The 23,455-nt window shown below is 35.0% G+C and overlaps 1 protein-coding gene across 6 annotated transcripts in view; it reads left to right on the top strand.

Moving 5' to 3' along the window:
• Positions 1–18,971, top strand: part of MYO6 (myosin VI) — a 145,642-nt gene extending 126,671 nt beyond the window's left edge. For 2 of the 6 annotated variants that reach the window (XM_055329643.1, XM_055329645.1), the window contains exons 28-33: positions 479–639; positions 9,715–9,818; positions 10,761–10,892; positions 13,988–14,014; positions 16,389–16,607; positions 17,155–18,971. In XM_055329643.1, coding sequence (XP_055185618.1) covers positions 479–639; positions 9,715–9,818; positions 10,761–10,892; positions 13,988–14,014; positions 16,389–16,607; positions 17,155–17,354 — 843 coding nt within the window. In that variant the 3' untranslated portion in view covers positions 17,355–18,971. Of the gene's footprint in view, positions 1–478; positions 640–2,764; positions 2,792–3,190; positions 3,221–6,106; positions 6,146–9,682; positions 9,819–10,760; positions 10,893–13,987; positions 14,015–16,388; positions 16,608–17,154 lie in introns of those variants that run through there. The other 4 variants (XM_055329647.1, XR_008665034.1, XR_008665035.1 and 1 more) reach the window with 4 other exon arrangements.
• Positions 18,972–23,455: the final 4,484 nt, after the last annotated feature.

A 23,455-nucleotide genomic window follows, 5' to 3' on the forward strand; every position in this document is an offset into this window, starting at 1 on the left:
TGGTCAGTGTGATATACCTAGGGTTCTCATGCAATTATTTGAGATACTCATGGTGATAGAATGGTGGAACTATGGTTCCTCTGCCTTCTCTTGGATTTAGGAAAGAGGAGGGAAGCATTTATCAAAATATAGAAGAAAATGGAGACTGGAGAGATTTCTGGTTAAACAATATGTATTCCTCAGTAAAGAAATTGTGTGGAGGGATCCCTGGGTGGCGCAGCGGTTTGGCGCCTGCCTTTGGCCCAGGGCGCGATTCTGGAGACCCGGGATCGAATCCCACATCGGGCTTCCGGTGCATGGAGCCTGTTTCTCCCTCTGCCTGTGTCTCTGCCTCTCTCTCTCTCTGTGACTATCATAAATAAATAAAAATTAAAAAAAAAAAAAGAAATTGTGTGGAGCAATTGGAGCAATTTTAGGTAGTAATGATCAAGTAAACAAGTAGAGAGAGCTTATTGAGATAGCTTTCTGTCCTTGGCAGGCTGAAGTGGAGGAGCAGCTGGCCCGACAACGGGAGGAGGAATCCCAGCAGCAGGCAGTTCTGGAGCAGGAGCGCCGGGACCGGGAGCTGGCCCTGAGGATTGCCCAGAGTGAAGCTGAGCTCATCACTGACGAGGCCCAGGGTGACCTGGCCCTCCGGAGGTACAGGGCCACTGGGTGGGGCATGGCACCTCTGCTTTCTTTCCCACTCTGCTTCTTGTTTCAGTGTAAAAGGACTAGGAGAAAAATCACATTCTTTAGGCCCTGATCTATTTTAATTAAAATCATTTAAAAATTATTTGTTTCAACTTTTATACCCAAGCAAATGAAACTATTGATTTCATCAAATTGTTGAACCAATGAAAAATAAAAATGATATTTCTGTTCATGAAACATCTCAGCTTTTACTCTGAAATTGTCAAGGAGTATTGTATAAAAAGTAGACATCTAATTTCTAAATACTTGCCATTAAATACTGGCATAGAAATCAGTGAATATATTATAATCCAATTAATATACTTGAGGTTGAGATTTAATCTTTTCCTAATGCAGTTTTTTTTTTTTAATATATCATATGCCCTAACACTTGGAATGGGGAAGAGTTTTACACACACACACACACACACACACACACACACACACACACACACACCCTGTTTCACAATTGAGTTCCCTTTCCAAGAAGGAAGGCTTATCACATTAAAATGTTTCCAAATTGTCTCTTAATACTGAATTTTATTGGAGTGTGAAGAAGTATAGATGTGCTTGTTAAAAGTCCCAGGAAGGTCCTCACATAACATTCATTTTTAAAAGTGTGGAATGTAGAAACATTCATTATTTTGATTATTTATTTGTAAAAACAGCAAAACTAGTTTGTGAGGTTGCTTTGCATGCAGGTATATATGTTTATAGATATTGAGAGGCACATAGATTTACGTAACCATGCTTTCCAGAATGTCAGAGCACTGTTTATAGCAAACTGTAATTAAAATATAACCACTAGGTGTTGCTATTTCCTTGTGAAAGGAAAAAACTTGGTTGAAATGGCAAGGCAGTGATTAGATTTTATTTAGCTAAAACAAAGGGATGGAAGAGGGTATGTTAAGTTGCCTTCATGCTTTATCTAGGAAGTGATTACATTGGGGAGCTCTGGGGTCTGAACTGTATATGAAAGTATATTATATTTAAATAAACCGAATAGGCCTATCAAAGTATAGTAATTATTAAGCTCTTGGGTTTGAGTCCAATATTTTAGCTTTTTATTAACATTTCACTGTAATTAAAAAAGTATTTTCTCTGGGCTGTGATTCTTGTAACTGCAGACTCAGCTTAGCTGCTCTTGTGTTCCTTCCACCTGTGTTATGTTGGAATGTCTGGGAGCCTTTGTGTATAACTGATTAGTAACTGGGCCAATCTCCTCCATGAACCAAGCTCTTAAAGCTGCTCTCCCTAATGTGTGTGAGGAAGCACTGCAGTTGACCCGAAGTGGCTTCATTATGGCTGAAGTTCATTTCTAAGAGACTCATTATTGGAGTCGGTATTGGTATTCATGACCAGCCAAGCTTTAGGTGTAAGCATTTGAAATATTAAACTATAGCCAGAGCCATTCCATATAATATGTATAAGATACAGGCTCATATGTGCATTCCTTCCCATCTTCAGAAAGATGCACTTTTTCCAAGAGTGAGTGGTCTCTCAGAGAAAGAGTGGATCATTCAGTACCTTTAACATAAATGAAAAGTTACCTGTGATTTAATTTAAGCAGAATTAACTATGTAATGGTACCACTACTAAGTAATTAGGAGATACTCAAGCAGTTATGATTGAATGGCAAAAGAGTTATTAGCTTTAGTGTTCCTGTGAGATAGCTCCTAGGTTGTTGTCTCCTTCTCTATTAAATGCCCTTTAAGTCCTTTTTGGCAGCCCTTTCCAGGAAAGCTTTCCTTGACCCTCATGTCCTCATGAGTTTCTATTCTTTAGAACCTCCTGGTTATTTTATACTCTGTATTACAAGCATTAACACTTCATTATGGATGATGTTCTATACATATTTTCCATATTTGATCATTTCATTTTACTCCATGGCCCACAAATAAACGTTTTTGAATGTTTATTTTACCTTTGTTAGCACTGAATTATTTCTGACAAATTTATGAGTAAGAAATCTCTTAAGTAATACTATTCTAATATATAGCATGAAAATGTCATTCTGAGGTTCTGTGATGCATTAAAAAATACATGTAAATGGATTTTGCTGTATTAAACAATTTCCAAGTTACTTTTTCAGCTCGGATTCCCGTCCAGTAACTTCTAAGTAAGAATTGTTTTCTATATATGTAATATGTTTTAAAATGTGATCTTAATTAATTCACATATGATCCTTGATGCAAAGTGATTTCACATTACCTAAAATTATGAAATAATATTGAGATTCTGTTAACAACAAGCACACTTCACAGTGTATGAATTTTCTAATCTAGATATATATTTGCTCTTTAATTTTCATTGAATGTCTTTAATTTATACTTTCTCATAATTTTTAAGGAAATTTTAAACAATAAAATTTTGAGTGATCTCATAGGTTAAATAAATATAATGGTTTTTTTTTTTAAAGTCAGTGTGTAGAGTATTGAAACACAAATTTGGTACAATCCAGTTTTTCATGATTCAGAATTGCTTAACGAGATTAACTAAAATATATTATTTTTCACAGAATCGTTGGAGCAAGACCCATAATGACACCGTATGTCATTTCTCTTTTCAAAATTTGATTTAGTCATATAACCCTTTTTTTCCCTTAACAGATTGTGGTTACTTTTTAGGAGAAATGGTTTCCTCATTAAAACAAATTTTTGTGGGGTTTTTTGCACATATTTTATGTATATACTACATATAAAATTTTGGAATATATATATAAAATCTAAATTTTAACACTTTATGACCCCTACTGTAACCTTTATAATGTTGATTCTCAACTTTGTCAGACCCTAATACCAGTGACAGTTGTTTTATAAGTCATGTAACCTGCATAAATAATTCTCTCCAAACATTATGTGTAAAAGAGAAATGAAAGGGCATATTATTTATAATAAAACAGTATTTATTTTAGTATGAAAGTGCTTGTTCACAACTACAGGAAAATATCAAATACTCATACTTTCCATTCATACATAGTATCACCATAAATATGACAGCTACAAGTGCAAATTGATGTAAGAATGCTATATTGGTCAATTGAATGCCGTGAAATTGTGAACAGTACTTTGTAAAGTTGTTTTTTTTTTTTTTTTTAGTCATATTATTTTTTTTTAAGATTTTTTTTAATTCATTTGAGAGAGAGACAGAGGGAGCACAAGCAGGGGGAGAGGCAGAGAGAGAGGGAGAAGTAGACTCCACTGAGCTGGGAACCCGATGTAGGGCTCGATGTAGGGCTTGATATGGGGCTCGATCCCACCTGGAGATTATGACGTGAGCCAAAGGAAGATGCTTAACCATCTGAGCCACTCAGGCACCCTAGTACTTTGGAAAGTTCTAAACAGATTTTCCTGCAGTAGTTGCATTTCTGGAAAAACTCTGTGAATATTAAAACCATGCCCCCCAAAAAGGTTCTTTACATGTAGAAGTCTGTTTACATGTAAAATTGTATGTGTGTGTGTGTGTTTCACCTCTATCTGGTGGACATGTTAATATCACATGGGATACCAGGCACTTGTTCCTTGTGCAGGACATTTGGCACCCCTGACCCCTCACCTCCTCAGATGCCAGCAGTGTACTCTCACCACAGCCTTGTTACCACAGGGTACCAAAATTTTTAAAAACATCTCTGGGTGCTATTTCCTTCCATTAGAAAAGCAGCTCTTTAGTTACCATTTGAGCTTGAGTTAAATAAGCCCTGCAACTAGTGCATATAAAGTAAAATTGTGAATATTTGTATATAGTTTGGGAAAGTTAGAAGGAAAAAAGCAACTGGGTGCAGGAACCATTTCTGTCTAGTCTCTTTGATGCAGCTCCTAGAGCAGTATCAAAGGGTCAAGTGAGATGCTGAGTCATTAGAGATTGCCTTCCAGGGTAGTGTTGCAGCAGACAGGGAAATCTCTATATAATCAATAGACCATGTAGTAAAGAGCTTAAGAAGGGTATGAATTCTCTTTAAAAGCTGTGGGAAAAAGAATGGAGGAAGGTTTAGAAGAAAGAGATGGTAGAAACAGATGCTCTTGGATGCTAAGATGGAAAACTTGAGATAGGATGATAATGTAGGTAGATGCACCTGGGTGGCTCAGTCAGTTAACTATTCAACTCTTGATCAGGTCATGATCTCAGGGTCCTGGGATCAGCCCCAAGTTGGACTCCATGCTCAGCGGGGAGTCTACTTGAGACTCTCTCTCTTTCCCCCTCATCCCCTCTCCCCACTCACACACATGCACACACAGTGTCTCTCTCAAATAAATAAATAAATCTTAAAAAAAAATCTTGAGGCAGGGTGATAATAGAATTTTAAAAATATTTATCAAAATTGTACGGAGTTTGAAAGAAAATTCTGACTAGCCTAAATGGAGATTGACAAATGTATTGCTCAGTAGGTATTTTTATACATATTTGTGTTTTTAACTTTGAATTTATTATCATCAGTCATCGGTTTTGAAAGATGACTTTTTCTCTGACTGTGCTTGCTTGGATAGATTTTTCTCAGCCCCTAATCTGAGTCAATGTTCATTACAAGGAAAGAGAATTACAGGAGTCCTTTGTTTCTTTATCATCAAGGTCCCAGTTTCTGACAGGCATCCAGGAAACTGCACCCTAATGCAAACATACCCATTTTCTTTTCTTACAATTTTTGCTGATTTGTAAGATTTTGAGGTTACCAGAGTCCGATAATAGAATGAGCCATGAGAAAATGATTAATTGCAAAGGAAAAAAGAAAGAACAGGAAAATAAAATAATGAAATTAATGAATTGTTGATGACATGATGAAATATCTGTTACATTTCACAGAATTAAATGAATATTGAGAAAAGTTACACTCCCCTGAATAATAAAAGAAAAGTAACTTTTGCCTCTAGGAAATGTTTATCCTTAGAGAGTCAGGACACTTCTGATGTTTAACACATACTTGATGCATTTGAATTCTTTTATATTTTTTAAAGCATGCTTTGATTCAGAATTTTAGAGTTTGAATATATTAGACTCTTATTTAAACTCTGACACTATAATATAGATTAGCTTGGTTTACCACTGTTACGCCATCAAATTAATATTTACTAAGCAACCTCAATGCAGAACTCCCTCTATAGAATCTATATCCTGCCAAGTTTCCAGTATGCATTTAGAACATGTTAATTATATTCTACAAATAAAAAATACCACAGAAGCATGTCTCTCATGAGGTTTTATCTAAAGTTCCTACTGCAAAATGGAGTTCAAACAACCTTAACTGTATTTAAACAAACATTTGCTGTATTTTATGGTTATATACCATGTTGAATAATATATTATTAGAGACTTTTACAAAGTAAAAAGTGTGAATCAATAATCCTATTGAAAACATATATTTCTAATTATGCTTTTAGATTCTGTAGGTAACTTAAATTGTCTTTTATATGACTGTGCTGTATTATCATTTTTCTTATAGGGAACAAATGGAGAGAGAAATGTCAGAATTTCTGAGTAGGTTAGTGCAGTGGAATTTGGGGAAATAAGTGTCACCTCAAAATCATATTTTTAAATCACTGTTCATTATTTGGACCAGAACCTGTTATATGAATAGTCTATTCTTTCCATGTAAATTTTCTGTGCAAGAAATGTCACTTCACTCTATACCACCCTAACAGAAAAAGATAAAAAGCAATGTTCTAAGTTGGTGGTCTTCAGTGGAGAGACCATTGGTATTTTGTCTTTTTTTTTTTTTTTTTTTTTTGAGACCATTGGTATTTTGGATGAGACTGTTCCTTGTTAGTAGTATTGCCATGTTTATCACTGGCCCTCACCAACTCTGTCTCAGTAGTGGAAGCTTTCCTTTCAAACAAAATGAATGTTTTGAAACTCACCATGGAGGTGGTGTTGCCCCTCCACCTTTCCCCCCACCCCCTCCCTGACCCCCTTGCCAGCTGGGAACCTTTGTGCCTAGTTCCTAGCTTAAGGGGAAGTAGAGAAAGAGTGTGGCTTCTGAGGGCCACCTCCCCATAGCACATGGTTTAAAAACCACTGATGTAAAAATTCAGCCACCAGAGAATATGACTTCCTAGCAGGATCTGGTCCTTTACAAGTGGATATGAATCAGTAACCTTTTCACTGTCAATTGGAAGTTAGAGTTAATTCGAAGTATTAAAATTAATATATTTTTTAAAATCAGAAGTCAGCTTTTCTACTACCTAGTGTATCATTTACATGATTCTTTATAACAGACCTAAATAATCAGTAATTACATCTTTATTTTACTATTTTAATAATTCCAGAGATGAGGGAAAAGCATTTAAATGTTACATTTGTGTATTTAGGTTGCTGAATATGTTTTTTAGTAGATGTAGTTTGTTTGATGTAATATGAGTGAAAAGTTAGTAATATTAAACCATATTTTAAGCAATAATAATTTGAATGCAGTGTTATTTTTTTAAAGTATCAAAATACACCTTATGTATATTGGCACTTCATGTATATTCTGACAGTCTATGAAACTGTATATTATGTAAATTCACTCTCTTTCAAAAGAAAATAACAATAAAAACCCATAATAATTTTCAGCTGTTCTCCTAGAAAAGACTCTTGGAGGAGCTAGGAAGAAAAGAGAATTTTTTGTTAGTTTACTGAATTGGTAGTTTAGGGATGTAGAAGAGAAAAAAGAATATATGAATAAATGTTAAAACATAATTTATTGCTAAAGGTAATAGAGAGACCTTGCTGACACACAGCTGGCTCTTTCTGAGCAAAGCAATTAAGAGGAAAAAGCCACATGGAAAATTGCCAGTCACACAGCTTATGAGAAGGATAGATTCTGCAGTAAATTTAAAACAGATTTGAACCATAAAAATGGAGAAAGAACTAACTAGCCACATGTTGCTCTTTAGCCAGGCTTCTATGTTACTAACAATCATCATGTCTAACTGTTGTTAAGTATATAGAGTGAAGTGTCCTATTTTTTATTCTCTACAATGAAAGCATAAATAGACCTTTTAAAGAGGCAAAAAGTGCCTTATTTTTCTCACTGCTAAGCTTAATATGGAGGAATAATTTCCTTTATTTCAGGAAGAAGTATACATATTTTCACACATCATTTCTCATTAAATATCTGTGTCTTGACTGCCAAGATTCCTGTTATCTTTCAGAATGTGAAATAATGAGAAAATATGTCCTCATTTTCAGGTATTACACCTTGATCATCCCTCTTTAATAGGAAATATTTTCTAAGTAGTGGATGATAAAGGTAAAATTCCTTGTGTGATACCTGAGAAGCAATATTTTAGTTCTTTAAAATTTAGTTCTTTCCATATTTGTGCCATCTTTCTTTTTATATCTTGAAATGTGATGTGTTTAAATTCTTTCTTTGCTACATTAATCTTACTTGCAGCTTATTCTGACTGCTGTGTGACAGGAGTCATCTTTTGCTGACTATATTATTATTATAGAAAAGTTATTTCCATATTTTCTGAATAATTATTTCAAATTATGTATATAGAAACAAGTTGTAATCCCTGGGTAATACTGCTACGAAAAAGTGGAATTTATCTCAACTTATTTTTTAATTTAATATATTATATATATTTTTTCTTTCTTCTTTCCTCATTCCAGCATTCCTGCTATACTTGTGCCCTTTGAAATCTATTATCTGCCTCATGACCTAAAACTTCATTTAATTAATTATTATTATTATTATTTTTAGCTTACACAGCTCTATGTCGGTAGCTCCAAGCACAAGTGAGGGGCTAGCTAGGAGGGCGCTCATTAATGTTTGTAGAATGAATATAGCAAATGAAGGAAGGTAGAGTCCTAAGACCAAGACTTTTAAAGTCAGAACACTTTGTGTTTCAGTCTCAGATACTACCTGTTATTAGCAGTGTGTGACCTTGGGCATGATCTTTATTTCCTGCTCAGAGTATTGTCTACTCATTTTTATTTTATTTTTCTTTCCCATAAGTGTACTCTTTAATCTCCATCACCTATTTCCCCCATCCCCCCACCCATCTCTTCTCTGGTAACCATCAGTTTGTTCTCTATTGTTAAAAGTCTGTTTTTTGGTTATGTTTCTTTTTTTCCCTTTGCTCTTTTGTTTCTTAAATATCTCATATGAGTGAAATCATATGGCATTTGTGTTTCTCTGACTGACTTATGTCACTTAGCATTCTATCCTCTAGCTCCATCCATGTTGTTACAAATGGCAAGATTTCATTCTTTTTTATGGCCGAATAATATTTCATTACGCGCATGCACGCGTGCGCACACACACACATACATACATACACACACACACACACACACACACACCATATCTTCTTTATCTACTCATCTATTGATGGATACTTGGGCTGCTTCCATAATTTACTAGTTGTCATATTACTGAATATGAGAGTGTGGCTTTACCTCTGTACAGAACTTTCCTAAGTATTCTGTTTAATAGTGATGCAAAAAGTCACAGGGCTTTCCAGACTCCAGCAACTCTTTTAGCCCATCTTTAATGACTCAGGCAGTGGATTGCAGTTTGGCTACTCACTTGTGGACCTTGCAGACATCCAGATGCCCAAGGAGGTTCTAAGCCAGTAGCTTTGGCTGGGGCTTGGCCATCTTGTAGCTTCCAGTAGCCTAAGGGTGATTGCTCTATGTGACCTTATGGCTCATAAATCATTAACATACTTCTAATGATTTTTCAAGAAGTCCAGAGGATTTCCTTTTTGATTTTGAGGAATATATATAAATGTATTTTTTTAACTTTAGGTATCCATTTACCCATTAGTTAGAGTATTTAAACTGATGTTGGGGTTAGTCCATGGTACCAGGGTATAAGAATCAGAAATTCTGATTGAAAACATAATATGGTTATTAAATGACACACTGGAAAATTTTAATTTACCTAGGAATCCTACATATAGTTTACCATTCTTAATCTTATCTATCAAAGATACAAAATTATTTTATGTTTTTCTAATAGTTATTTCCATGTCTCAAACTGAGATTCACTTTCTTGCCCCTTTAGTCAACATTTCATTCATTTTTCTAGTTTAAACATGCAAAAATATGTAATAATTACAGAGGTCCTGCTGTACAAGCTACCAAGGCAGCTGCTGGTACCAAGAAATATGATCTCAGTAAATGGAAATATGCAGAACTACGTGATACCATCAATACTTCTTGTGGTAAGTGTATTGAGAAGATGAAAAATGGGAAGGCTCTGTGGCTGACAGGTAATAAAGCAATACCTAGATTGGGGTATAATTTTCTTCTTTTTTGACATATAAATTAAGCCATTCTCTTTGTTATTCTCACCTTGAAATAAAGACCTAGTTTACTCACAAACCTAAAGGAAAGGCATACTTATTAAATTCATTTTGCTTGTCTCTTATCTAGGTCTGAGAGGAAAAGCATAGAAAAATTATGATTTAGGCTATGCTAATGACTGACTCTTCTAATGGTATTCATAATAGTTAAATACTTGTATATCAGAATCTTGACCTATGTATGCAAAGTAAAAAATGGCAATGCGGTCCTTTTTTTTTTTAAGCTATCTTTTCCCAGCAGAATAGGAAAGTACTATATCCAGATGATTCCATATAATTGTATTCTTGTTTAAATCATAGTTGTTTGAGTTTAGGCTGCTGTGCCTAGGAACTAACATGCCGTGATTGTACAGAACTTCCTATGTTCTCTCTCTCCTCACTCAGTTTATCTGCATAATTACAAATAAAAAAATCTGTTGGATGTAAATCTAGTTTTCATATTAGCACAGTGACTTCTTACTCTATTTTTGTGGCCTCTGACCTTCGACAAGTGTGATTTAACCTCTCTGATTGAGGTTCAACTATAAAAGACCTGTTTAGCCCAGGATTCTTGTGTGAAGCAAATGATACAGTAGCAATGCATAAGAAAATTCTCTGTAAATGTAAAAGATAATAGTACCATAAAATCTCATCTTTATCAATAATGTGCTTACTTTTGATTTTGTACTATTAATTTAAAAACAAAAAATGTATTATATGTATAAATATATATGTTTATGCCACAGAATAATTATGTTAGACAATTAAATTAGGATGCTAATTCCTTCTTTGGGTGGGGGGCTCTTTCTATATAATCCACAGATATTGAGCTCCTGGCAGCTTGCAGAGAAGAATTTCACAGGAGACTAAAAGTGTATCATGCGTGGAAATCCAAGAATAAGAAGAGAAATACTGAAACAGAGCAGCGTGCTCCAAAGTCTGTTACTGATTATGGTAAAAACAAATCTGTACTTTTAAATGTTCCAGAGTATCTGTATATAATGTATGTAACTATACGTAAGACATTTTGGATAAAATATATAATACAAATTTTCTCTTACTATGCAGCTGTGATCCACTGAGGCTAATACAACCACAGTGGCTTATCTTTCATAGCATTACTTCTATTATTATGTCTTTAAGTTGTATTATTAAATATTTGAATTTGTTAAGATAAATTCTGGAGATAAGAATACTCTTGTCTATACTAAAGAAGTTGCTCAGTAATGTAAATATGTATTTTTTCCACATATACATACATACACATATAGAATGATTACATGTGGAAATGTAAAGAACACAGTGAAATAAGAACAATTGCTGCAAACATTATTTTACAATACTGTCAAAATATAAGAGTGAGAAGTAGTACCTTCGTTTAGACCAGTTTTGCCTATATCAGGATTTGATTTTTTGGTTGAGATTCCAAAAATAAATTTTGTTACTTTGTTATGCAAAAGACAGAGTTATATACTTGAAATTGGAAAGTACAGAAGAATAGACCTAACCTAGTAAAAGTATGTACTAACTTTAACATTAATTGAGAATACTTGTGATATATGAGTTGTAATTTCAGTCTTAAAAGCAAACATTGGAATTTCATTTGTTCAATTTACTACTTTCAGACTGGCACAATTTATTAGCTTAATTGTGGTCAACGTCAAGGTGAACATGTTTTTAATGTCTTTATTGCAAAAGTATATTCCCAGCACTGATAGTATAGCTTAGCAACACATGACCCTAAGTTGTCATAGAAAATGAGCTCTCCCTCACTATCTTCCTAGCAAGTAAAAGCAATGTTTGATTAAAGTCAATTAAATGGTAGAATTTTAGTATTTCCAAATTGTTGTAAAGAATAGATTAAGTAAAAAAAATGGATTCAGTAAAGGAAATACTATTAATAAGAGAGCTGTTACTTCTAGTGATTGCTCACGGAATATCATCAGTCAGAATATAATGCTCTGAAAGGGCAATGAGAGATCACTCAGAACTAAGAAACAACAAGCGGAAGGCCCTCTAATCATCGATATTCTTGTGACCACCACTCTCTTCTCCAATTTATAAATTTATCCCTGGGAATTGAAGATAATAGGATGATTGCATTAGCAGTTCACTGTATCAAGTTTCTAACCAGTTATCTTTGTTTTGTAAAAATGGCAATGGGCTATACCTTCGAGCTATAACCTATTTAGCTGTAATGTTCTAATTATGGCCTTTAGCTGATAGGCTTTCATCATGATTTTTTCCCCCAAATTTATACACCTGAATGATTACACTTCTTTTTAAAATAAGAAAAGTAATGTTTTAATTTATGGCACATACATTTTTTAATGAATACACAAATATTTCTTGTGTGTGTGTGTGTTTTTTTAAGACTTTATTTATTTATTCATGAGAGACACAGAGGGAGAGAGAGAGAGGCAGAGACATAGGCTGAGGGAGAAGCAGGTTCCCTGCAAGGAGCCCAATGCAGGACTCGATCTCAGATCCTAGGATCACATCCTGGGCCAAAGGCAGATGCTCAACCCCTGAGCCACCCAGGCATCCCAATTCTTGTGTTTTTAAACCAAAGTTTGGTACTGTACTCATCCAGCTTTGCCCCCAAAGAGGCAAATGATACATGGTATACCTTGCTTACTTTGTTTTTATACTGTTTCCATTCATAATATACTATTTGGAAGAATAAAAGAGTAGATTAAGAAGATTTCCCAAGAACATATTTGGGAATTTTATGTGAGTAAACTCCACACGTATGTATGAATGTGTAGCCTTCAAAGAATTTGATAATGGACCATTTTCAGATAAAATAATAACTTCTGCTCTGAAAAGTACTCATTGTTCTCTTTATTTTTTTTCTCATGTAAAACACATTCTGACACAGAAGTACAGTTAAGAGAGAAGTTGAAGTGCATCGAGATGCTTAACAGTCAGTTGAGAAAATTCTGTACTGAGTTTCCTAATGGGACAGCTAATAAACCTTTAAAAGGAAATACTCTTTAGTTTAATATTTAGAAAGATTAGAATTCCTTAATTTGAGAAAATTAAAATGACAACTTATAATTAACAAAAATATAACTAGATATTACTTAAGAGTAGTACGTTGACAAATCATGGTGAAGTCTTGTAACTGAGAGTGGAGAATCTCAGACCCTCCTCCTCTGTTCTCTCCTGGGTGAGCACGCTCTCATCACATTTACTACAGAAAGAGATTTCCAGAAATAATTATTGGAGCAGTGGCAAGTTACTTAGTAATGATTTGCAATATTTAGTTGCTTAAAACTGACATTGGAGAGTAGTTTTATTTCATAGTTCCTAAAATAAAAATTGCATGAATTTAAGATTTAGACAGTTTGAAGAAAAAGTAAAATATACTGAGTATATGTAAACACGGCAATGCTTTTTCTCTAAGGCATATATTCTTTTGATAAATGTAGAAGTTTTTTTTTTTTTTTAATTTATGATAGTCACACAGAATGAGAGAGAGAGAGGCAGAGACACAGGCAGAGGGAGAAGCAGGCTCCATGCACCGGGAGCCTGACGTGGGATTCGATCCTGGGTCTCCAGGATCACGCCCTGGGCCAAAGGCGGGCGCCAAACCACTGCGCCACTCAGGAATCCCAGGTTTTTTTATTTCTACAGAAATTTTAGTAATGCTTTGAAGGTACTAGAATGCCTATGACTGAGTCATCACGTTGGACTTTTGTTTGAATATTATTGTGTCCCAGAATTATAAACGAAATATAATTTTTAAATTTAGGTCCTCTTTATATGCAGAATCAAGCAGAATTTCCTAAAATATAATCAAAATAGCTTTTTTCTTTTTCTTTTTCTTCCCTTTTTTCTTTCTCTCTCTTTCTCTCTCTTTTTTTTTTTTAAATCAGAAAGCAGCATCTGGTTGTAGATAATTCTGAGAGTATTTGATTGTGGACAGGATATTTACTTGCTAGTCACCACCTCAATTGATGGGAAGGCTTTATAAATTACAAGAATGCTCATTTAACAGTTTTGCCATTTTTATCTTTTCTTCAACGTAAAATATTTATTCACAGATTTTGCACCATTTTTGAACAATTCACGTAAGTCAATGGGTGGTAACTTATGAGCTAACTGGATGATGGGTTAAAAATACTTTATAAAATACTAACTTCTATTAAACATTGTTTTGCTACAATTTTTAAGTGGAATTGTAGTACATTATGTTGGTTTTCTGTACTAAGCTATTTATTTGAGATGATGCTTTCATTTGGATCAATCCAAAATATATATACAGAATAAAATTAATCTGTTTTATGAAATTACTTCTGTTTAAAAAATAACTGGCACTTTATTCTGTGAATATACACAATTCTCATTGTAGCAAAACTTAACAAGCAGCTGATCTTTTAGAATAAAGACTAACTTCAGGTGCTGGTTTCAAACACTGTTATAGTGTAAACATTTGTATCCAGAGATCTGAGTTTTGTGTGATAATCTATTACACAGTTTTAATGGGATGCCTCCTAATAGGAGGAGATTATTTTGTTACTTGTATAGATAGCATCTTATGATGCACATTTTTGATAATTTAAAAACTTTGAGTCATCTCAGTATGCAGTAAATTTATTCTGCAGTTGAGCAATAATGATTTGGATATAATGCCGTATTTGTTTGCCAACTTGTTGGACCTGATTTTTTTTCAAGTGCTTCTACTAATTTATAGAGCCATATTTAAAATTTATTTCACAACATAAAGATGACACAATAGGATGTGAAAGAAATAGTCATTTATTAGTTTCAAACTTTCAACATCTGTATCTTTGTGCTTTTCCAGATGAATATTTGTGAAGTTAATTCCCCTTTAGTACAATTTTAGTTCTCACGTGAGTGAAAAAAAAGCTATCAAAGACTTTCCCTTAGGCTTCTTAAGTTTACCCAATATATTAAGGTACAGGAGACAGTCTTTTAAAAGAAAAAAGCAGGTTAATTTTACAAGTGTCCATCAGTATAGTAGTTAAGTTCCCTGATCAAGTGGGTATTCTAAGTTACTGCTTAGGATAGAAGGAAGGGTTTTTCTTTCTTATCCTTTTAAAATTCCTTAATTTGGGGCTACTGTATTTTCTTCAAGTAGGTAATTTTTAAAACTTGAAATGGAAACACTAAGCTGTAAGTAGTTTGGAGGGACTACAGGAACAAAAGAATAAAGAAGTTCATCTCTGTTAACATGCTAAAAAGTGATGCTAAAGGTGATGCGGCTTTTTAAAGTCACTAACAAAACTGGGCCTCTGTTTCATTCTTTCATGGGCATATATAGCTTTGCTAACTGCTTTTTGCTTCTCTGGTTTGCACAGAAATAAATTCAGCTGCTATAAAGCTTTTACTATTGGTGTGAAAAGTAGCATAAGAGTATTTTCATCCTTTCAGTATTTGGAAATTCTTACAAAAGCCATGTGGCTATTCTTGACTTACACGTATTCTATAATTTTTCATTGTCATACTTAAGCATTTCAGTGAGATTCTTAATTGAGCTGCAGTAGATGGTTGGTCCTACTTTTAAAGTTGTGAGTAAAAATCATACTAAACAGACTTTCCAGAATTATGCTGCTGAAGCTATAAAGTTATTGCCCCAGAGAAATATTTTTATCTGCAGATAAAAGAAAAACCTATATGTTTATGAAATGAAAATTGAGCAAGGGGGAAAAATTGATGAGTGCAATGTCTAGTACTAGCAGAAAAGCAAGGGTTTTTCTTTTCTGTAACAAAGAGAACCAAATATTATATACTCCCCACTTATCTCAGTAGATTTTATTCCAAGAGAAATCTGATTTCAGAGTAAGTAAATAACTCTGAGGGAAAGTTCATGCTTTTACTGGTTACAGTTTTTTGTTGTCATGAAGTTGTCTAAATATTATTAGTAATATACCTGTTCTGGCCATTTTAAATTCCAAAATCAGTTGGCAAAAGAGCAAACTTTTGTCTTCCACTTCTCTGAGGAAATAGTGATTAAATTGACAGCTAGAATTCTTCACATTTGTGAAATTACCATTTATCTGTTTTATCATAAACAGTCTCATAAAAATTATTCTGTGGCCTTTGATTCTGAACTCTTTGGAGATAACATAAATCCTAACAAATAATACTAGTTTGCTTTCCTGCCATGTGAATTTTAGGTTACTGATACAGTCATTTGTGGGAATTTCCTTGGGCTTGTTTGTTATTATTGCTGGTGTTGTGGAATGTGTGTGCGTGTGTGTGTACAATGTTAAGGAACATCTTTAGGGTAAGAAAATTCTAAGATTACAATCTAAGTTTTATTCAGTTATAAGCAATTAATATTTATATTTTGTTTTAAAGTTACTAATATTAGGAACCCTCTTCTTCTTTAAAAAAAAATGTGTAGTGCTTTTTAGGATTAAAGGCTGTTTTCATTATCCCCTGGGCTGCTGGTGTAACTTTCCTTGCTCTTTGTAATAGCTCAGCAGAACCCAGCGTCTCAGCTTCCTGCCAGGCAGCAGGAGATGGAAATGAACCGACAGCAGCGCTTCTTCCGCATCCCGTTCATCCGCCCTGCCGACCAGTACAAAGACCCGCAGAATAAGAAAAAAGGCTGGTGGTATGCCCATTTTGATGGACCATGGATTGCCCGGCAAATGGAACTCCATCCTGACAAGCCACCCATCCTTCTTGTGGCTGGTGTGTATGATTCACATGAAAAAAACCTTATAAAGCAAAAAAGGATTATAAACCCTTTGAATGAAACTGTCTAACATATAATGTAATAGTTCATTAAATATCAGGTTTGAGGGATGGAATTTTGCAGTTAAATCACACTTCCAGTTAATTGAGGATTAATTTATTTATGATGTGAAATCGCTTGGATTAATTATGTCCTCATAGAGAGCACATAGAAACTTGCCTGTGTCCTAAGAACCTTTTCATTGGTGTTTAATTATATCAGTTAATTTATAATTGTTTAAAGAAATGTAGCATTTTTTTTATTAAGGCTGATAACTTGTTTAATCAGCTGTGGTGTTAATACTTTCTGAAAGGGTCTTTGGTGGAGGACAAATTTAAGTTGCTTCTGGTGAATTTATTAAGCAGATTTCTGTCACAGAGGAGGAAAAGAAAGGTTTAAAAGTTTTTATATCTATGAGAACTGAGAACTATTTCAGGAGTAAAGTTTATAGTAAGTCCTTCTGAAAAGAGAGATGGTTTATTCTCTGATGCCTCCCCTGTGCAGGTAAGGATGACATGGAGATGTGTGAGCTGAATCTTGAAGAGACGGGCCTGACTCGAAAGCGTGGTGCTGAGATTTTGCCAAGACAGTTTGAAGAAATTTGGGAACGCTGTGGAGGCATCCAGTACCTCCAGAATGCAATTGAGAGCAGACAGGCTAGGCCCACGTATGCAACGGCCATGCTGCAGAATCTGCTGAAGTAGATGTTGCGCCTTAGCTGACAGCTGGGAGCCCTTGCCGTGGTAGCAAGGAGGGTCTGTGCCCCAGAGATTTAACGGTTCTGTGATCATGTTAGAACTGCTTCTACAAAGGGAACAGATTTTAGTAATCATGGCTTTTTGTTAATTTAAGGTAAATTATGGTAGTGAATTTGGGGCCTGAAAATTATTTTCCTGTATCCAGCTGTAACTGTTCAATTCCTTCTCATTCTAACACTTGTTAACACTTGGACAGATTCTGACATTTCTCATTCTTTGCCAACAGACTATCTTGAAGTCTATCATAATTGTTCTTTAGGAAAAGAGATTTTTTTAAAAAACTCAAAATACTAACTTTGGAAGGAGGCACAGAACCATATAACTGGAATAATGAAACCTTAGCTTAAATTTTCTTACAAAAATTAAGGCACTTAAAATAAGGCACTGATCTTTTTTGATCTGAAAAACTGTATACGTTACTTTTTCAGAAATTAATGGAAATTTGCATTGAAGGTGGAAATTTTAATTCCCCCCCCCCTCCTTTGCAGTGTCTTAATTTGAGTAAAACAATTTACCTGAACTTCTAGAATTCCAGAAAGGGCCTGAATGCATGTGATGTACTCTGTGATAAAGAAGGTACTTACAGTATCTTGCATGGATTAATTTTTCTTTTCTATCACATTGTGTCACTATGGAAAATATTTTTTTCTATTCCATGGACAAATAAAGGAAATTCTCAAAGCATTTAAATGCTTCAAAGTTTGGAGATACCTTGTTTCGCTTAGAAAAGGAAAAAGGTTTTTGGTGGCACTGTGGCTTAACTGGACTGAATTCAGATATTCTTTCAACTTCATCTCAATTGTGATTTTTGTATCAGAATCTTGTCCAAGTTGTTTCATATGATTTAAGCTAGTGTTTTGCTGCAAACCATCTTTGTTTTTAAAAAGTTCCTAGTATCTTTTGGTCTTGAGAATTTGGTAATTGTAGAACTGTTTTATAAGCTTTGTGATTCAAAAGTCCAGTACTTAATAATTCCTTATTTCATGTAACTGATAATTTAATTTTTTTTCTTTGTGTGGTGTTAGTTTTGATCAAATGTCAGCAGTTTCAAGCCTAATATTTATGACTTCATATTAGAAATTTGGAGATAAAGATACATCAAGGAGTTATGTTGGCATAATCTTAATGAGTCTTGTTTGTATTTTAGAATAAAGTTAGAAAAATAAAATTATTCTTTGCACTTTTTTCCCTGATTTTTAAATACCTTAACCTTTGAAATGGATTTCTAGTGTTTTTTTTTTTTCTAGAAAGAGTACCTCAGTTAGGAAAATATTTCCCAGCTGATTAGATTAGTGCTTGTGAGCCACAGTTTTCAGAGTTGCTTCTCTCATAATATGTGTCTTAGTACAGAAATATTTATTTATTATGATACTATGCAAATGATTGTCTCCTGTTAAAGAAATTAAGTGGTCCTGTCTGTGCTATTGAGAATGTGAATATGATTATCTTTTGAAGGCTGTATTACTGCAGAAAATCACCCACTCCTGGGTCATTTGGTCCCTGTGATTGGTTGACAGAAGGTCTGGTTACTGAAAATAAATGACCTATTCTCTCTTCTCATCACTCGCCTTTAATTGGTGTTTTTATTTGATAGGATAGTGAATGATAAACTTAACTAGTAGCAAGTAAAGTCCTTGAAGACAATTTAATAACCAAATTGATTTTTAGTAAGTTGTCCCATTAGTGCTGCTTTCAGAAGGAATCTTACATATCTCCCAGATACATGTAAGCTCTAGACAGAAAACTCTTCAGACAGGTTAAGATTATTATAATGAGAGAACTTAATGTTTTGAAGAATTTGTAAGACATTTATCACAGCAAACCATCTTTGTAAGTCTTTAGTAGGTAATAAAATTATAGTTTTAAGCCATTTTGTTGCTAATTATGTCACAGAGCTGTCCTAGAACTTATTATCTATTTAAAGTAGTCTCCTGAGTTAATTTTGGCTACCAGGAGAATTGCCCTAATTCAGATAGACTTATGATAACCTACATATAATAGATGTGTGCGTGCACGCGCGCGCACACACACACACACACACACAGAAGCCCCTTTGCTGGAAAAATTTGGGACCCTACCAGCCTTTAAGGAAAATAGCAGAAATGGTGTTCTAAAAGATGTTGATGTAGCCACTTTACAGTATTCACAATCACACCCATAAACATTATGTGAAAACTGTAGGAATCAAAAGTAAATTCCTACTTTAATGTCATCTTAATTAAGATTTAAAATTTTAAATTTAAACCATATTAAGAACTAATCTTTTCTTAATGCTTGTCTTACTCAATACATGTTCCTTCCTTAGTGTATACTTTGCAAAAGTAGACATACATAAAATATTAAAAATGAGAAGGAAAAATGTTTTCACATTCCATTTAATTATAGTATAATTCCTAATTCCACTAACATATTTGAGGTATGTATTGTGAGCTGTGGGTATACTCGGAGAGCAGGAATGTTTCTCGAATACACATAGGTCAAGAGAACAATGAATTTTCTTAGTTGTAAAGTTGAGTAGATGGCACCTTCTCAAAGGATTATGTGAGGAAATATGAAATAATGCACGGAGGACAAGCCCACACAAGAGATATTCTATTGTAACTCACATCCTGCTTCTTATAATGACTTGTTAATAGGTCATTCTTTTCTATAACACAGTGAACATTTTTGTAAGAAAATACAACCTTACATGGAAGATAGATGGTCTTTGTGGCAGCTTAGCTAGAAAACAGAAATTTATAGGCAAGAATAATGAAGATTAATTGTAGAACTTTATTGGAGTAAAAAAATTTTTTAAGAATTTCATTCACAGGTTATTACTATGGTTCTCAGGGGATCCAGATATATAGATCTTTGGTTTCTTTACATGAAGTACCTTGAATACTTGGATAAGTAGAATAAATATTATTGAATGAATCAGCCAGTCAATAATCCAATATTAGTGGTAGGTCTGCCTCCTTCTATAGACGAGGTAAAAGAGATCAAGAGGGGTCAAATAATTTAGTTCTAGACCATAAAAGAGATTATAAATGCTTTTGTTCCAGTCATGTGGAGCAAAAAGAATCAAGCAAATGTTTTTGAGTAGCTCCCTGTTGATTTTGTCATTCCACACCTTCAGAAGATGTGACATTTTCACTATATATCATTACCAGAAATAACAAGTATTGAGAGTTTTTAGTTCTCTGAGAAGAAATAAAACTAACAAGGGAGGGGAGGATAGAAGATCTCTAAAAATGAGAACAAGGATAAGTTGAGGGGATCAAATGTTAACAATAAGGAAGAAGAAAAGCAATGGTGGAAGAGAAATCAGTCTGCCCCTGAAGACTCTATATCCCCAGGTTGAAGAACACTGATATGTTTTAGGTGACAAAGCACTCCGAGATCTTAGCTGAGTTTTAGAATGAATTGAATGTAATAGAGAAGCAGAAACTATGGTTATTAATACTTGGATGAAGAGAGAACTGGTATATAAATTCTTAGCATGTAGAAATGGCAGTGCCACACTGGAGAGGGCCAGCAGTAAGGAGACATTCTGTGCATCAGCCTCATGAAGGGATAAAGCTGGAGAGACTTTGAAAGGTAGAGTCTACCCAACAGGTAGACTTCCCCATCACTAATTTAATGTATGAAGTAAGTTTGGTTGTCATACTTTTCAAGAAATTTTTCAAAAGATAATCAGGAAAAAAATGTGCATTACAAAAAGAATCTTTACTTTGTATCTATGCAGCATCTCCCCTTCAGACCTCAAATAGGCTTACTAATTGGCCATTTTCTTTTCACTTTTGAAAATCCGTGTAATTGCAACTGATACTTAATTTTTCCTCATTTCCTTAAAAACTGTATATTTGATTCTTTCTTAAAACACTGATGTACTGGAAACAGAAATAATAAATGCTGTCTGTGTAGAATTTCCTCTTGCATCTTGTGCTTTTCATACAGTTACAGGGTGTTACAAACAAAACAGCTGTAAACACGGCACTTGTTCCAGGTTTCAGATGGAGTAAGTTGCAGAGGCTGGGGTCCCGAGCCTTACCCAGTCACCAGGGCTGGAAACCCTGTGCAAGTTGGCTGGCAGAAGAGCCAGGGGAACTCAGGTGACCAGAACGTCCTTGAGTATTGGCCCCAAACTGTTATGGGTTTTTGTCCAGGGAACAAGTAGGACCATGTGTGACCTGCGACTACTCACACTGACTAGATTGTAGAGAACCCAAACCTTGGCTGCCTTTCCCCAGGCCTTTACCAATCTGTTGTTGAGATGATGGGATGTAAAAATTGGGGATCCAAGGAAGAGCTCTTGCTGAAATTTGGAATATAGGCAGTCTCTAGAAGCTACTTCATGCCCGCATCTGGAACCTACCATGATGCAGGTGGGTCTTCTGAGAGTGCAGGTCAACGACTCTTCTCCAGCTGGTTGGGAAAGACCAATTCAAAATGTGGGTAATCCAATGAGTGAGAGGCTCGGGCTTCAAAGGGCGGCCTTTCTAACCGAGGATGGAGTGTTTACATACGTCTCTTTACCCATCAAAAACTTCGTTCCCGGGACACCTGGGTGGCTCAGCAAGTGGCTGAGCGTCTCCCTTCAGCCCAGGGCATGATCGTGGAGTCCCAGAATCGAGTCCCACATCGGGCTCCCTGCATGGAGCCTGCTTCTCCCTCTGCCTGTGTCTTTGCCTCTCTTTCTCTGTCTCTCATGAGTAAATAAATAAAACCTTCAAAAAAAAAAAAAACTACATTCCCTACTCTTGTTAGAGCACAACTGAAATGTAGAGGATGGAGGGCATGTTATGAAGATGTGACCATGGATTTTCATTTTCTCTTACTTATTTTTTTTAAATGTTTTTATTTATTTGAGAGAGAGAGAGCATGCAAGCAGGAGTGGGAGGAGGGGCAGAGGAGCAAGCAGACTCCCTGTGGGGTGTGGAGCCTATCACAGGGCTGGATCCCAGCACCCTGAGATCATGACCTGAGCTGAAGTCAGATGCTTAACCTACTGAGCCACCCAGATGCCCCTCATTTTCTCTCTGACATTTTTTTTTAAGTTTTTATTTACTTGAGAGAGAGCACAAGCAGGGAGAGAGGCAGAGGGAGAGGGAGAAACAGACTCCTTTACTAAGCAGGGACCCCGACATGGGCCCTGATCCCAGGACCCTGGGATCATGACCTGAGCCAAAGGCAAGCTCTTAACCAACTGAGCCACCCAGGTGCTCCTCATTTTCTGTCTTGATGGAATTGTTCTCATATGTTTTTGGTTGGCCTATCATGCTTCTTAACAAGCATGTTTTCCTCTGTGTTCCAGGGACATGGAAGTGAGTAGGTATATCTCATGCCACCATTCTTTGTGGCACTTGATCAACATATCACAATTTGAAGTCCTTATCCTATATCACAATTCCTTACTCTGGGATAGGATTGGGGTGGGAATAGGATGAATGCTATGTATTTCTGAGGCCAAAGGAGTGGGTTATCAAGGGTTTGTAACTAGGGGGAGAAATACCACTTCCCAAAAGATTGTATCTATTATTAGGAAATATTTGTTTTTATTCTTGAAGTTTTACTGCTAAAATATTGCTATCAATGTTGAATATTTTATCTTTTGGTAGCATGAAAATCATTTATCATAATCCATAAAGAAAATCCAGGGAATAGCTAGTAAAACACATCCATTTTATTATAAATCTATGAATATGTTGCTTATATTTTATTGAAATTAATGTTTTGCAGCAAATATTTTAATAGTGGAACATTTGAAATAGATACAGAGGAATCATTTTTCTTTAAGTAGCACATTAAAAACTGGCTAAAATAGATTACCTTGATACCAATCTACCCATGCACATTGGAAAGTTAGTGTCGAGTATTCAATGACATTATTAAATTATAGGAAGGCATAGTTCATCTGTGATGGAAAACAGGAGTTGGTTATGTTACAAAGTACAAAGTCACTTTTTCTCCCCAATATAGGGTCTGGCCTTAATATATACAGCTTTATGTGACTGGTCACAAGAAAAGTTAGATTTCCCATGGTATGTATGTGTGAACCCCAGTTC

The sequence above is a fragment of the Nyctereutes procyonoides genome, unplaced genomic scaffold (genome assembly GCF_905146905.1).
Source record: "Nyctereutes procyonoides isolate TBG_1078 unplaced genomic scaffold, NYPRO_anot_genome, whole genome shotgun sequence".
NCBI classification, from domain to species: Eukaryota; Metazoa; Chordata; class Mammalia; order Carnivora; family Canidae; genus Nyctereutes; species Nyctereutes procyonoides.